Source organism: Diospyros lotus, chromosome 6, assembly GCF_014633365.1.
Source record: "Diospyros lotus cultivar Yz01 chromosome 6, ASM1463336v1, whole genome shotgun sequence".
Classification (NCBI taxonomy): Eukaryota; Viridiplantae; Streptophyta; class Magnoliopsida; order Ericales; family Ebenaceae; genus Diospyros; species Diospyros lotus.
The window spans coordinates 14,945,681-14,963,555 of record NC_068343.1 but is presented as its reverse complement, the minus strand read 5'-3'; the positions used below and the strand labels follow the sequence as shown (position 1 = coordinate 14,963,555).

At 36.1% G+C, this 17,875-nt stretch overlaps 1 protein-coding gene across 2 annotated transcripts in view; it reads right to left on the bottom strand.

Annotated features, from left to right (window-relative positions):
* Positions 1 to 438: 438 nt before the first annotated feature.
* LOC127804981 (L-type lectin-domain containing receptor kinase IX.1-like) overlaps positions 439 to 17,875 on the bottom strand; it is a 57,525-nt gene continuing 40,088 nt past the window's right edge. The window contains exon 3 of one of the 2 annotated variants that reach the window (XM_052342121.1): positions 439 to 1,585. In XM_052342121.1, the coding sequence (XP_052198081.1) occupies positions 698 to 1,585 (888 nt within the window). In that variant the 3' untranslated portion in view covers positions 439 to 697. Of the gene's footprint in view, positions 2,388 to 17,875 lie in introns of both variants that reach the window. The other variant, XM_052342120.1, reaches the window with a different exon arrangement.

Below are 17,875 nucleotides of genomic sequence, written 5' to 3'. Positions count from 1 at the left end.
GCCCACGGGTCGCCCAGCCCTTTTGACACCTCTACATGAACCTAGTTAACGAGTCATGGCACAATCTCAGTCATGTTCTCTCATTTGGGGGGCTAAGCCTATGTAGTATGTATATTCATAAGCAACTACACCTATATGATTGGATCTCCTACTTGTATTATATATCTCTATATATTCAAGATTAAATTGAATTTAACACATGATCAGTTCAACATCTTTATCTTTTATTTTTTTTATTTTTTATTTTTATTATTATTATTTTTTTTTTTTTTTGGGGGGGGGGGGGGAAGTAAAGAGGCTCAACATATATGTGTCCAACAATTTAAATTTAAATTTAGAGAGTTACCCAGCAGTCTTGCGTAGCCCAAAAGTGCATCATCAAGCCTTACCTGCACAAAAGCAGTCACTAATAAATGATATTTGTAAAGATAGTTCAGTACTGTTGGCATTTATGCATTAAGTTTCAACATCGATCGAGCTACAAGCCAAATTTTTATTGAAGATGATATAATAAGTATATATTAATTCTTAACACTTTCTTGCTAATAAGTCTAACGCTTTCATAAACCTATATATAACCCCGCACGTTTATATATCTTGCTAATATATAGACCTCTATACATCAAGCATTATGAAAGAGTATCATATATATTTCAATACAGATTTATCCCTAGCTGTAAGTTGAAATTTTATTTGTTCAACGACCCACTTCAATGCTCGAACAAGTTATGGAAGGCTCACTAGAACTACTTGCCGATACACCTCCAGCTGGTGCACGATAAACGGGAACGGGCATCTTCGGTGGAAGATCGGGCAGCGCAGCCTCAAAATGAAGCACTTGAATGGCTTGCTTTATGGATGCTCTCCGACTCCGATCTGGGTAAGCACACCACAACCCAGCAATCATCAAACATTCTGCTTGCCTCCCCTCAAACTTCCCATTCATTCTCTCATCAACAGCCGAAAGCAGCTGCCCACTTCCATACAGGTCCCACACCCACTCCACCAGCCCAATTTGGCTACCACCGTTCCGGGGGTCCAGAGATTTTTTCCCAGTTGCGATTTCTAATAGAACCACTCCAAAGCTGTAGACATCTGATTCTTTGCTGGCCCTTCCGGTGCCTACATATTCAGGCGCCATGTAACCGAAAGTTCCAGCCAGCCCCGTGGTTTGCGGGCCAACCTCATGGTCCATGAGCCGGGCTAAGCCGAAGTCTCCAAGCTTGACATTGAAGCTTGAATCCAACATTACATTACTGGACTTTACATCCCTATGAACAACACATTGTTCCCACTCTTCGTGTAGATACAGCAATGCTGAGGCTAACCCAGTACCTATCTTGTACCTCACAGCCCAAGTGGGAGGGCTGTTCTTGCCAAACAGGTGGGAATCCAGGCTTCCATTAGGCATAAACTCATAGACTAGAAGAAACTCACTTTTGTCATGGCACCAGCCCACAAGCTGCACCAAATTTCGATGTCTCAGATGACTAATGACCTTCACTTCGGTTATGTACTCCTTTTTACCCTGTCTAGAACCCCTTGAGATTTTCTTCACAGCTACCTCCATATTGAGGTCTTTGAGGTACCCTCTGTAAACACCACCAAATCCTCCTTCTCCCAGCTTTCTCTCCTCTGAGAAGTTGCTGGTAGCCGAGGCAAGATCAATATAAGAATATCTCCTTGGCCCTGCACCTCTTTCAAGATCATCATTAATCGATGTCGGGTTAACCGGTACTGCTGATTTTGCTTTAGCTCTTGATCTCCTTCGCCACAAAATTATAGCTGCAGCCACCAACACCCCTAAAACCAAAGCACCCAATGGGACCATTAGACCAATTTTTAATCTGGTCTTTTTCGCATTCTGTTGGTTCGTCTCTTCTATATCTAAACTTGAACTGAATTCCCATGATTGGAGTACATGTCGCGCTACGTACTGGCCGGTAGCAGCCGAGAAACCGACCATTGCCTGCTCGGGCAGAATCCGCTTCAGGTCAAGTTGACAAGAAAGAGTGGAATTCTCTTTAGGAGCGGTAGTTGCTTCGTAGGACCAAGACACAGTCAAATTCTTAGTAGTGGCATTGAATGTAATCCAAGCAGATCCTGTATCGTCGCTGTGCAAGCTAGCGTTCCAAGGAGTGGTAACGACGGAGGAAATCGAGCCGTTGTTGATCCCAACATGCTCGTACGGAGGATCCCATTCTGGGTTTGAAAAGGAATCGAACTCAACCAGAACCATTTGGTTGGTGGGTAAATCACTGGTTGTGGTGTTGAACAAGCCCAAGAAGCCACCGGCCGAGTTGGGAGGGATCTGGAAGCCAACTGGGGCGAGGAAGAAAGCCATGCCATGGCCATACTTGGGTCGGCCTTGGATGTCTATGGTGAAGGTGAAATGGGTGGTGAAGTCGGTGAGCTTTCCTGTTTTCGAGTCCCAGATCGGAATCCTATCGGCATAGAAGGCCCAGCCAACGCGACACAGATAAGTGACTCGGTTGATCAATTCAACGGATCCAACTGCAGGTGATGCATCTCCTTGGTAAATCATATTGGCTTCAGGGCCAAAGCGCGAGATCTGGAAGTGAACTGAACTGGAAAAGGGGAGGAGGAGGAGGAGAAGAAAGAATAGAAAGGAGAAGAAGATGCGAATCCCCATCTCCATGGCTTGGAACTGGGACAAGAGAAGATGAGCGAGAAGATGAGTCAGAATTGGCTGGTCGTGAATATCAACTTTGATTATTATTGTTGTTATTATTATGATATAACTTTGATGCTGAAGAATTAAGAATATGTGTAGAAGCACACGGCCCACCTCTCACCAACTCGGTTTACGGTTACTCGATACCCAATGGACCTTCGCCGAAAGATAAGCATAAACAATGACTAATTGAAATCAAAGTCAATTTTAAGCGAAATTGAAATCGCATTTTCCAATATTGAAGAAGAAGAAAAAATACTTTCGAATGCGTCAAACCCGTAATCTCTCCTATCTCCTCTCTCACTCCCAAACAAGCACCCCACCGAACCTAATATAATCGTCTTGTTATTACGTATGACGCTTAGAAGCTTCTAGGTGCTTCCTGTCAATGAACTTCAACTAGCAACTAGCTAGTTGAGATGTAATTAGTACGTACGTAGAATTACAAAAAGGTTCAATATATGATTATTAATTCACCTATAGATTAAGCTGGGGGCAAGAATAAACAAATGCGTAGCTCATAGAATGGAAAAGGGGCTGGAAAGAACATCTTGCTCAACAGATTAAAGATATTCCGTTAATTGCAAATTAAGATTCCAACGACAAATCAGGAGGTGTTTTCGGGATCAATCAATATTAATTAATTTGAAGAAGAAATCTGGAAATATTATAATTAAACAACTGGGAGAAATTAAACTACGGATTGAAACAAGTGTATTTTTTTATTTTTATTATTATTATTATTCTTGCTCTCATCCATCCATCCATCTACTTTGATGGATATATAATATATTTACAAGGTGTTGCCATTATTGCTCGCTTCGTATTTTCATTAATTAACAATAAGAATGAATGAATTCTTATTGTTGTTGCGAATGAAAAATGTTTTGGAAATTTAATGCTTTTCTAGACTCAGTTAATTTTTAATAAATTTTTATCCTAATATTTAACATTTAATTTTTATTAAACCAATAGCAGGGCCACAGGGCCACACTGACAAGAAGATCCTCAGTTTTGTGAAGACTGATGATATATAGGAATAATGTTATTAGTACATCTTTGTATACACCTTAAACTATATAAAAGTGTATCAATGACAAAAAAAGTCCTTCATGAAGTGCATAGAGATGCATAAGGTGCATGAAAACGAGAGGTATTTTAATCATGATACTCTTTTATATAATTCAAAATGTACAAAAATAATGTGCATGTACCATAATTCGATATATAGAATCTAGATACCACTGCTGCTGCTGCTTTTAATTCATGCAAGCAAACATTTTCAGTCAGGAAACCATAACAGTTGAGTGACACACTGACAGTCATCAGTCATCGTCTTCGTCAAGGGCTGATCTTATATGCACCAGAGAACGAATTAAAGTACTAGATAAATAATTTTATAAGTACTAAAAATACATACCTAATTAATTACTCAATTATATGTTTTCTATTAGGCATGTCTTAATTAATTAGTAACCATGATAGTGACTGCAATTTTATGAAAAAAAAAATTACAGTTACGTGTTGGAAGAACAGAATTATAGGCGTGTTTCATAGCATTTACTTATAAATGAAAGTATTTTCTAATTTACATGAAAACAAAAAATTGTCTCCTCTTAGATGAAATTTTTTATGAAAAAGAACTAAAAATATGTTTTAATGGTTGTACGATGAAATTCAATTCTATAAAAAATATAGTGTATCAAATATTAAAAATAAAATTTAATTTCTTAGATGTGACATTTTCTATGTATTTTTCATATTATCAAACACATCTTAAAAACATCATTGCTTAATCACACATTGGACCATTCGGGCCCAATTTGGCCCCTCCCTCATGGCCCAATCTCGGCTCATCTCTCTGCCTTGGCCCCTCCTTCTTGACCCAGTCTGGCACTCCCTCATAGCCTAATCTCGGCCCCATCGTGGCCTTGCACCAGCTTACAACAACATCATTGCAGTCTCTACTGGGTATTCGCACATTCACCCCAGATCTCATCCTCATTAATAACGGATCTCATTCACATTAAAAAAAGGTCATATCGACACCATGTTATCACTAGAGAACCTCCATCAACGCCGAATACTCAATCCTATCACCTCCAAATGCACGATACACGCATACAGGAAAACGTCTCATCATTCTACATCAACTAACTATTTTTAGAGTGAAGATATGTTCTACTTTTTGACCTATCGATACATTGTCATTTTTTTACTCTCTCACTCATTTGAGCGTCGGAATGCTTGCAGGTGTCAGTCGTCCCTCGAACAGACCTATAGCCAGAGCTGACTCCTTGCCATTGCGATCCTGTCTCTGACCACTCCCATTGATTAGGAAGGAACACACATATTTGAAATTCATGAATTTTAAGTAATTTTGGAATTCAAAAGATGAAGAATTAAGGAAGCAGTAGCTATATACAAAAAGCTAGCTACCTTTACCAAAATTTTATTTTATGGCTAGACATACTTATTATTTAAAATACTTAAAATGTATGAGTGAAGAAAGAAATAAACATATTGCTAAATTAACGACCTCTCTCGTTTGTGGAAACTTGTACTGTTGGATGTTTTTGCGAATTTTTTCCTACTCTTTAGAGTTAATCAGCTGGAATTGAATTTTACTGTTTTCAATTCTTATTACAGAAATTTGTTTTTATCACCAAAAATTTATATTTATAATTATTATATAAATATGCACTGAATAAATTTTAAATACAAAGCAACGACTCACTCATCAACTACACAGCAAGTAAAAAGTATCAAAGGTGTCAACGTGGCCCGGAGATGGGTTATCCTAACTAGTACACAGTGTATTGTAATGGTTACTACTGTAAGGTGTGTTCAAGTGGTAAGAAACATTAAGTTATTGGGTTTAAATCTTAATAATCTGCACACATGCATCTTGATTTAAAAAATTTTATGGGGCTGCGTCTATCATTTTTTATGGAGACTTATTCAATTTATGTGAATCTTTACAAATTGTCGAATCGAATTAAGGTACAAAAAAATAAAATAAAATCTATATAACCCCCATGACAAAACTAGCTAATAATTTGGGATTTTTTACTCAAGAAAAAATAAAGATAATAAATTATTTATATAATTTTATTATTAATTTGTTATTGTAAAATTATTTAGTCCAAATGTAAGTTATTTGTTGTAAGTGAAGCTTCAAATACGCACCGTTTCTAGTAGGGGCAGGAAGGTCATTTTTGACAACCCTTATGGTTGCTCAAAACGGTAGCGTTTTGGGCCCTGGGTGGAGGGCTAAAATGGCAACCACCTTGCCGTTTCATTTGGCGTGCTGATTTTTGTCTTTTAGCCTGTCTCTCTCTCCTGATCGTCAATGCTCTGCTCTTTCTTTTATACGACTCGATCTCCACTACTTAAGTCTCCTTTATATCAGTTACAGTCTCCTCGGGATGATAAAAGGGATGGCCTCTGATTATCCGTTGCATCTAGGGTTTGTTCTGATCATTCTCTTGTTCTCATTCTCTCTGTTTCGATGTTCTATTTTGTTCTATTCTCTAAGTTGTAATCCTCTAACATTTGATTGTGGTTATGGGGTGGCGTTAAATTTCTGAGGAATTATTTTTGTACAGTGAGATCAGAGAGTTGTTTTTGAGGTTTGTAATCGGTGGCTGTAAATTTTTTATCCCTATAGTGCAGTGAACTCTCTTTTTCGGAGTTCAACGTGAACGTAGCCCTCTTTAACGGGTGAACCACAGTAAATCTCTTATGTTGATATCGTTAATTTGTTTTGTGTTTGTGTATGTTTTTGTCCATTCTTTTTTGTAAGAAATTGGTTGCTTTTATTTGAGTTTATAAGGGTTGATTAGGGTTAAGCTTACAACTCATCCCAACAGTGGTATCAGAGCCTTTTATACTCGCAGTACCTTCGACTGAGGTTTGTCTTGGTTAGGGTTTACTGGTGTGGTGTTGTCTTTCTTAGATTCCTAGGGTTTACTATAAGTCTCTCGTCGGTCTATTATTTTTTGCTGAGTGAGTCTAGTCAGTGTCTAGGGTTTCCTAGGGTACCTTCGTGCAAAGCGAATATGATATTAACCCGATTTGAAATCGGTACATTCGATGGTAAAAGCGATTTCGGTAGTTGGAAGAAAAAGATGAGAGTCCTACTCTCGATCTCATCATAAAGTGCTTTTTGCACTTGAATCCAACGAAGAGAAATGGACAGTAGAACAGCTCATAAGAGCTGCTAAGGTAAGGGAAAAAGCATTCAATCTTATTTTTTTGTATCTTGGTGATAGTGTTATACGCATAAAAATAAATTCCATAAAAAGAAATTTTAAATGCTTGTACTATACACATTTTTCCATAAAAAAGTTAAGAGTGTTTGTTTATTTTCATAGAAAATATTATAATAATTACGCATTTTCTATGATAAATATGTGCAATCAAACACACTCTAATAATATGATAGTAAAAAAATTAACTAATTAAGCAATTCATAAAAATGTGTTTTCTCTTACTCATATAAAAAGTAAATTTATTTTGAATTAAAGGAGATTGTTTTTAGACATGTTTTCTTGTTTTAATCATTTATATCTCAAAAGTTTATATTTGAATTTTCAAATCTTGATTTCTCATGTAAAAAATAAATTTATTTTGAATTAAATATGAGATATATTTTCTTATTGTTTGAGAAAGTTTAAACATTTTTTAAATTTCAAACTTCATATTAACCCTTACTTTAGTAGCTAAAATACTTATAAACACCCCCCAAACTCATTTTTTGAGAATTCAAGTACTTTCATTGCATATCCAAAGTACCTGAAAACTCTCAAACGCTCTTAAGCAAAGCATCCAAATAATCCAAAGCTCTCGAAATATTATTGCACATTTACCAAAGAGTCACAAGACAAGAGGAGAAAAGTTCTTCAAGTCTTTTACGGCAATTCTGAACTTCTCCATTTGAGATTATAAATTTATTTATTTAAATATTATTGCCTTGTATAATTTGTTTTTAATTGCTTATTTGTGTCTAAGTGTGGAGAAAATATTTGTAACATTTAAATTACTATTGTGAATTGTATAGGTTTTCTAGAACCATTAAAATCTAAGTGAATCTAGTTTTTAAGGTAAATTAGGAAGAAAACCTTAGCATAGTGGTTGCCTATAACCCGTTGTAATCTAGGTATGTATCTAGTTTCCAAGGTGAGTTAGTGTGAAAATCTTGGTGAAATTATTTTAGTGGAACCCCAAGGGTGGTTAGACATTGGGAGAGTGGACTAGGTGTGTGTAAAGACACGTTTACTATAAATTGTATTGTGTCTCATTGTATTTATTTTTGTTATATCTTGTGACTTACGTTTATTACTAATCTCAAATATAATTTATTAAATTTATCAAATATATATTTTTCAATAAAATCATTAATAAAAAATATTTATTAAAATTGAGAAAATTTTAATCACTCAATTCACCCCCTCTTAAGTGGCCATTCCCTGTGTAACACCCCGCTTTTCTCATACCTAGTGTGTCACTATACTAGGTCCCAAAATATACATAAATTAATTTGTCTTTCTTTCTCGGTACATAACTTAAACCTTAAGTACCGAATTCCAAACAAAACCCCCAGCAAATCATTCACAATATACAGAAGCGATAATCGAAACCTGATATGGTACATACCTGAATTCACTTTATATTATATCATAAAGAATCCGTACTGTAAGCACCCCCGCCCGGATATCCCAGCGGCCCGGACTATCCGAACTGGAGCACTTACGGAAGGGAAAAAAATAATGAATCACGAGACCAAGACCACCCTGGCATGCATACTTAAAAATGAGAGCAACGGAAGCGAAGTTAAACACATGCTTGCACTACGGGTAACCCGCTAGCACAACGGTCACAAGATAAGTAAAAGAATATGAACTCCTGTGCCGACATACACAAGACTCGAGGAAAGACCTGGCACAGTACGAAAATAAGAGAATAGACCCTACACAACCATCAGAGTTGACAGGGATTGACAGGACTGCCTGTACACCATACCAACTCTGCTGCTAACTCCCTTGCTCGGACCAATGCTGGCACTACCTGGAATGATGGAAAGCAAAGTGAGTCGAGAGACTCAGCAAGCATGAAGCACTACAAGAAAAATCAGTTTTAGTGACGGGTTTTGTGACGGGGATGCTCCCGTCACTAATTTGTGACGGGTTTAGTGATGGAAAGCCGTCACTAAAGTGGTTTAGTGACGGTCTGAAATTACCATCACAAAATTGTGACGGGATATCTATTTCCGTCTCAAATCAGTGATGGGATAGTGTATCCCGTCACAAAATAGTGACGAAAAATAATCTCCCGTCGCAAATCAGTGACGGGAGCGAGGTTTCCCGTCACAAAACTGCGACGGGACTGATATTCCGTCGCAGTTCTGCGACGGGACTGACGCCCCGTCACAGAATTGCGACGGGACATGTCAATCCCGTCGCAGTTCTGCGACGGGACTGACGCCCCGTCACAGTTCTGTGACGGGGACTGACGCCCCGTCGCAAAACTGCGACGGGACTGACACCCCGTCACAGTTCTGTGACGGGGACTGACGTCCCGTCACAATCGTTCCTTTAAAATAACCCCCGCCTCCCTTTCCCTCCCATTCTTCCTCCACACCTTTGAACGGCCCCCCCTCCATTTCTCTCACTGTCTCGATTTTTCTTCTTCTTCACAGTTTCCTTGGTTCTTCTTCTTCTTCACAGTCTCTTTGTCTCCTTGGTTCTTCACAGTCTTCTTGGTTCTTCTTCTTCTTCAGTTATCTTCGGTGCTCTCAAGCTAAGTATTTTATGTTTTTTATTTTGTTTTAGTTTTAATTATATTCTGTTAGTTTAATTATAATTTATTTGTGTTAGTTTAGTTGTAGTTATTTTATTTTTGTGTTAGTTTATTTGTAGTTATTATTTTTGTGTTAGTTTCGCAATTTATTTTTATATTAATTAGTTTAGTTTTAGTTTAATTATTTATATTATTTGTAATGCTTAATTAAATAATTAAACTACAACTAATTAATTATTTAGTTATTTTGATATGTAATAATTGGACTAGGAAACTCGTGCATGTGTAAATAATGTTTATTTTTTTATTTTTAAGTTTAGATATATTTTTAATGAAAAATATTGTAATTTTAAATAAAATACGTAAAAAATTATATACTAAAAATAAACTTACTATTTAAGAAAGCATATATTTTAAGAAACTTAATATTTTCTAAAAATATTAAGTTTATATACTAAAAATATTTTCTTAATATTTTAAGTTTATATACTAAAAATATATACTAAAAATAAACTTAATAAAATATTTTAAGTTTATATACTAAAAATAAACTTAACATTTTCTTATTGTCATAAGAAAATATTTATGTGTATACATTAAAAAATTAAAAAAATTCTATTAAAAATATAAAAGAATTCTATTTAAAATATAAAAAATAATAAATAATAAATAAAATTTTAATTAAAAATTTTAAAACTAACATATGAAATAAATTAGATAATTCTATTTAAAAAATTAATGTTAAATTTGTTTTATTTTTAATGTGAATGTGGGTAATATTAATTTTATTTAATGTTATTTTTAATATTTTATTTAAAATTTTAAAAAAATTCTTGTTATTTTAAATTTTTTTATTCTTATAAAAGAAAATATTAATTTTAATAAATATAAATTTTAATTTTATAAATTTAAAAATTAAAAATATATTTTTTGAAATTAAAAATATATTAATTTCATAAAAATATATTATTGATTTAAAATATTAATATTAATTTAATATTTTTTTTCAAAATTATTATTTTTTATTTAAAAAATATCTGCGATGGCTGTCCCGTCGCAGATTGATCATATTAATTTTATTATTTTTAAATAAAATTTTTTATTTAATATTATTTTTTTTATATTTAAGAATATTTGTAACGGGTACTCCCGTCGCAGATCTGTGACGGGGGTACTACCCGCCACAGATTGTTTGTTTTTATTATTTTTTTTATTTTAAGAGTGTTTGTGATGGGTAGCGCCCGTCACAAATCTGTGACGGGGCAGTACTTCCCGTCACAGATCTGTGACGGCTTGTCATATCCGTCACAGATTTGTGACGGACAGTTCCCCGTCACAGATTTGTGACGGGAATCCCCGTCACAAATCTGTGACGGGCAGTACTTACCCATCACAGATCTGTGACGGGCACTATTTCCCCGTCACAGATTTGTGACGGGCAGCACTTCCCCCGTCATAGATCTGTGACGGGTGGAACTGCCCCGTCACAGATCTGTGACAGGTACTACTGCCCCGTCACAGATCTGTGACGGGTGTCCCGTCACAAATCTGTGACGGAATTGCTATCCCGTCACAGATCTGCGACGGGTAGCACTCACCCCGTCACTAAAATTCTGTCACGCCCCTTTTAGTGACGGATTTTACCCCGTCACAGAAAAATTTAGTGACGGATTTTATGTTTTTAGTGACGGATTTTTCAGTCACTAAAACTGATTTTTTTTGTAGTGAAGGAAGAAAAGGCAGAATGCTACACAAAACCAGAAATCTCACCCCAGAATAAACCCCCAGGTACACACAAACCATGAGACACTACAACACAACAGCTCAATAGCATAACAAAATAAAAGCACATACCAGTCATTGGGGCCCACATAAGACACTTGGCACCCAAGTCCCATACCAACCTGTCGCTGCCCTGAAAGGCAACAAATATCTCCACAAACCTGCGCGCGCAATCCCGGGTCGGTACTCCCGTCACCCATATCCGTCGGTACTCCCGACAACCGAGCCATAGGCTCCCTCGGAACGGTACTCCCGTCCGAGAACTAATAACTACCAGTAGCCATGCAATGCACATAAAAATACAATGGCGTAGTGAGCATCAACGTGATACAAGGCGCCCATACATCCAGGCATCAGGCCATGCTCCGCTCACATAGTAAACCACACGCCATGCATATGCCGCACTGGATGCAACCTAATCAAGCTAGAATGTCCGTGTCCAAGCATACTCAATAAATGAATATCCCAACATGCATCCCGTACCCATGTGCATATCAAATCATGAACAGTAATACGATGTATCTACTCATGCAGTAAATCACATACCGGCAGAGTTAGTCAGCAATGCCCGGCACCGGTCAACGGCCAGTGACTAGGGGTGTCCACCCGACGGTCCACTTCAGGGTCGTACCATAGTCTACCCCAACGTCACTAACAACCGACCCCTGGCCCACTGCTCCATAACTCTAACCGAACCATAAATAAATATGAGAAAAACTGTAAGAAAACCCAATAAAATCGTAAATAAACCCTCACGTCTAGGAACCTAGTCCCCAAACTGGTTCAGCATCATTCCCGAAAGGTGTGGGGGCGGTACAAACCCCCGTAGGCACACAACAAATAAAACTCTAGATGTCTCAGATTTAATTTAACTTAAAACACTGAATAATAACTCAACAAATAAGGCGAGGTGCCGAATTAGAGTAAGGGAGAAGATAAAATACAGGAAATCAAGGGGTCTTTCACAGGAATTGAAGAACACGAGGAGAGGGTGAGGAGCTTGCCTGAAACCAGCTGATTTTGATCTCACTCGAGCTCTCGATGCAAATTAAATCATTTCCTAACAAATAACACAACCGGGACCCAAATTAATTAATTTTAATCACGAAAAATTTATAATTTAAACATATCACGCTCTACTAATTTTTATCCACATACCTGATCACTTCCTTTGCCGAAAACTCCCAAAATTCTATTATTTTTCCTTTGCACACATGATCCAAGGTCATTTCCTCTAGTGTTTTAGACACGCACTGACACAGCAAGCTCACTTAATTAGCTCACAAGGAATTCACCACAAACTCACTTAATATACAAATATATATATTATTTACTATTGTTTATATCTATATATAAACACTTAATATACACTATTAAATATACATGGGTCACCTTCCATCTCCAGCGAGAGCATCACCAGGAGCTAACAATAAAAATTATTATTTACTACTATTAATCTTATCTTTACAATAACAATAACTTTAACAATAACAATATTAATATAAAACAAAACACACCCAGTGAACACACACACGGTATTACACTCACACACCTTCACTGTGGAGCATCTTCTACCCCCAACCAAAGCTCCTCCTCACTGCCCCTACACATTTACACACTTACAAAGCTCCTTACACTCATGGCTACACTACCTCAAACCTCAAACACTTGGGTAATCACACACCTGCTCACCAGTAAATTCTTTCACCCACGAAACCGATGCCACCCACTGCACATATATATATATATATATATACTCAGAAACATTGGAGGAGCAACAAGGAAGGAAAAAGGGACCTGCTCACTCTCGGCCAAGGACCTCTGCTTTGGCTCTGAACACACTGAACACACGCATACAACGCTACACTCACAGCCCAAAAGCCAAATACACCCACCCACGGTGTACTCACTGTGCTCAATATATATAAATATATATATATATTATATAGTTACAGTTAGCTTCACTGTGCAACAGTAATTGACACTCACCTTGGACCCTATTTACCCACTATAACAGCAATTCAAGGTAGAGGAGAAGGGGAAGAAGCTTGTCGCTGCTACTAGTTCACTCGACTGCCATGGCCGAGCTTCACTCGGCAGCTTCCATGGCCACCTTGCACCTCGTCTCTCTCTCCCTCTCTCGCATCAGCTCTCTCCTTTGCAATCTCTCGCGAGCTCTCTCTCTGCTCGCTCCCTCTATGTCTCACTCTCTGTTTCTTTCCTCTGATTTCTCCATTCGGCCAGAAGCTTCCATGTGAGAGAAAAATATCTCTCTCTCTTTGTTTTTTTTTTTTTTTTGATCTACAACACACGCACACCGCCTCAAATTAAAACATTAATTTAATTAATTTAAATTAATTTAATTTATTCTTTTATTAATATTTTCAAAATTTGAGGATATTACACATACCATATATTATATCATATTCTCAATACTGAAATACATAAATAGATTGTTATATCTCAACTCATTAAAGCCTAAGCTAAAACGTAACCAGATAGACAAATTTTTGGGACTTCCTGTTGAATCCATCGACCACACCATCACGTGCCGTTATATCTCAACTAGCTCCTTGCCTAAGCTACAAGTCTCAATTGGAACATTGAATGTTATAGGGGTATAACCCATTAGAATTCTAGTGAGAGTCCAAAAACATATATATATGAATGCATGATGCAATAACATGAACAACATTTTTCCTTAATGTAACTTCCTAGGCCTACCAACTCAGCACGGAATCCTAAGCAAATCCTGAACCTCTGTAGGATAAGCCCAACATTATTCCATCACTGCCCTAGGGGAATTACGGCTACAATCTGGGGGCGACATCCCATTCCCATGCACAAATATTAATTGACAATAATATTGTGCCATGCAATTATCACTACTTTCCATACAATATGACAAAAAGAATATTGCATTCATAAGTAGCATGCATATATAACGATTATATCATAAATATAAGTTCTTGTGAGAAAACCACTCACAAAATCAAGTTTAGGATAAAACTACTCACTTTTCACAATTATTGGGATACCTCAAAAAACGTGCAAACTGCCTTGATATGCATGCCCGACCTCGACTTTCGTGCCAACTCTCAAAAGTTGCACCAATCTCCATTCCTCAAGCACAACAACCATAAAAGCATATTTAATCACTAAATATCTCCATAATCCAATTTATTTCATTTTTTCTTTATTTTCTTCCATTTGTTTTCTTCTAAAAATCCCAATAAATACCATCGAGACTATTTTCTCAAATCTATTTTCACAACAATTCATAATAAACTATGAACTTTAAGAGAAAAATACTGAACTTACCCGGATGTTGCGTTTTCATGCAAAACGAGGCTCTTTGATGCAAAAATTGAGACATCAGGAAGCCCAAACCCAAATCTTTCTGCACAGACTTCCATAAAATATTTTTCTCTTTTTTTCTATCATTTTTTGGCCCAGCCATGCGCCCGCACACGCCTGCACGCGCCTACATGCGCCTAGGGCGAGTGGTGGCACGTGGAGACTCACGCGTGACCGGCACGCGCCGGTCGTTTTCTTAGGCTAATTTTTTTCGACGACAGCCAATTGCTCCACCAACCTCTTCTTCTTCCTCATTCCATCAACATGGCACCTCTTGTGCCTCGAAATGAGCTCGGGAGGGCCGTCACCTGGCCACTAGAACTCTCGGCTAAGGTGTCTGTCACCTTCTCCGGCGAGCCTTCGAAACCCCATCAAACTTCAATGAAAATGCTTGATTTTCTCCAGATATCATCTTTAAGCTATGGGCAATAAAATCCCTTTGGTTTGGAATGTCAATTCGTTCGATAAGGGGGTTAATTTGAAGCTTCATTTTTTGTAAATTTTCGGCCACATGAATGACTATTTATAGGCATTTTTAGGCATCCAAATGCCCTTGGTCGAGCAACCCATTGCCTTAGGAGTCTCCACCTCCTTTAGATTGGCCTGGAAGCAACCCTGGCCAACCAAATCATCACTTGCAAGCTTCGACCAAATGACCAAACTTTCGATCGTTTTTTTCCGACTTTTCGGCCACCTCGATGGCCTTTGTCGGATCTACCTTTATAAAAAAGCTTCCCCTGACCATGCCTCGTGTAACCCCATGGACAAAATCGGCCATGGCCGACCGGCCATGCGCTAGTCAGATTTCCCCATGCTGTCATTTTTGAGTTTTTTGCACTTTAGCCCTTCAACTTTTGATCTTTACCTTTTTGGCCCTTTTTACTTAGCTTCTGAACTTTCCAATATTGCATTTAAGCCCCTCAAGTCCTAAAATATCCGTTTAACCTCAAAGATTCTGAAAAAAACATCATTTTGACCTCTCTTTGACAATTTAAAAAAAAAACTACATTTAAGGCCGAATCTTCATTTTAACCCTAACCCTTTTCGTTTCTTCCTAAAACCATTGAAGGGTTGTTCTTTATAAAAAATCGAAGCCCCCTCAAGTTTCCGTTGACTTCCCAGAAGTCGTCTATAACAATTTGGTATTGCAACCTAATTGGCAATCGCATTTTAACTGTACCGAAAACTGTTCCCGATCTCATTTCTTTTTGATGCTATAAATTATGCCTCGAAATACTCATCACGGCCATATTATTTTCCTTTGGTATCTCGGCTCTAGGGCATTCCCTGTAGTCGATTCTGTTAATTTTTTGGGTTATTTAGATACCAATCTTTCTCGAAATTTTATTTTTCTAATAAAACACTTATTTTCAACTAATCCAAATTTCTTGGGTATTACACCCTGAGGGACCAACAATTGGTATCAGAGAAGTCTTCTAAAATAGTTAAATTCTTAGTTTACACTTTAATTTAGAAGAGATCTAGATGCTCGCATTCTTAAACCAAGCTATAGCCGAAGGACCCTCACCCTCTAAACCACCATTCTTTGATGGCACAAATTTTTCTTATTGAAAATTGAGGATAGAATCATATTTATTTTTAATAGATTATTATTTGTATAAAATAGTTAGAGATGGTTTTGTCACAACTTCAACTAAAGAAGATAAATTGACCAAATAAGATATTAAAAAATACCAAATGGATCATAAAGCTAAATATATAATTTTTTGTTCCATCCTTCCTAGTGAATATGAAAAATTATCTACTTGTTTTACATCACATGAAATTTGGAGAAAATTAGAAGTAGTATATGAAGGTATCGATCAAGTAAAAGATACTAAGATTAATCTCTTAATGTCACAATATGAAGAATTTGAACTATTTCAAAATGAAAATATTAGTGATATGAATGGTAGATTCTAAAAGATTATAAACAATCTTAAAATGTTAGGAAAAATAATTTCAGAAGAAGATCAAATTAAGAAAATTCTTAGATCTCTAATAATAGATTGGCAGCTTTTAGTAACTATTATTTCTCAAGCTAAAAATTTAAAAGAATTAAAAATAGAAGAATTAATAGGAACACTTCTAACTCATGAATTAATATTAAGTAAAATAAATGAAAACATCAAGAATAAGAAAAATAATAAAATCTCAACTCTAAGAGTAAATGAAGAGAAATGTTTTATGGTTATAGAAAAAGATGAAGAAGAGAAAGATAACTTAGAGTTAGAAGAATTACAAAACGTATACGAAGAACTATATATAAAATATATATCTATTAAGAAAAAAGTAAAAACAATAAAAAAGAATCATAAAAAAAAATAAAAAATTAAAGAGTGAAATAAAGAATTTAAAAGAAAAATCACAAGAATTCAAGAAAGAAAATGAAGATAAATTAAAAGATCAATTAATTAATCTTGAAGAAGAAAAAAAAATATTTAAAACTCAAAATGATAAATTATTAGTAGAAAAGAAAGCCATAGAAAAAAGTTTAGCCATATTAATTTAAAAGAAAATTTCAAAACCCAAACCAAGATACAAAACACTTAAAGAGAGAATGGAAATAACTTACATGGAGACCCCAAAACTAAGATAAACAACATAGTACAAATGTGGATACCCAAAGGGGTAATACAAATAATGAATGGGTTAGATCATAAAATTTTAAATGTTGCTCCTCATCCACATTCATCAAGAATAATTAAATCATTTGATTCCAATGAAGAAAGATTCAAGAGACCCATCTATAGATGAATGTCTAAACTTAAAACGTGATCTTATCAAATATGTAGATGTGCGTGAGGACCATAATGGAAAACAAATTGTATATGAATAGTGAATGCTTACCGCACATGACTAATGGGAGAGATCTATAGATCTCACTCCCAAAGAAAGAAGGTATATTACCTTCTAGAAATAATGCCTAATAGTAAAGAATGAAAATATTCTATTTGTGGCATAAAAGATATATTAGGCTAAGAAAATTCAAACCTAATCAAGAAAATTTTGATCTAGTTATCGGGCTTCCTAAAATGAAAATCAATGAAGAAATTTCTATGATGCTTACTATTAAAGTAAGCAAAGTAGAGCCTAAATTTATGAGTGAAATATCAATCGATAAGCATTTATAACTTTTACACTTAGATCTATTTGAACCCACACAAACTAGAAGTTTGGGTGAAAAACATTATATATTGTAGTAGAAAATTTCTCTAGAATTATTTGGTTGTGCTTCTG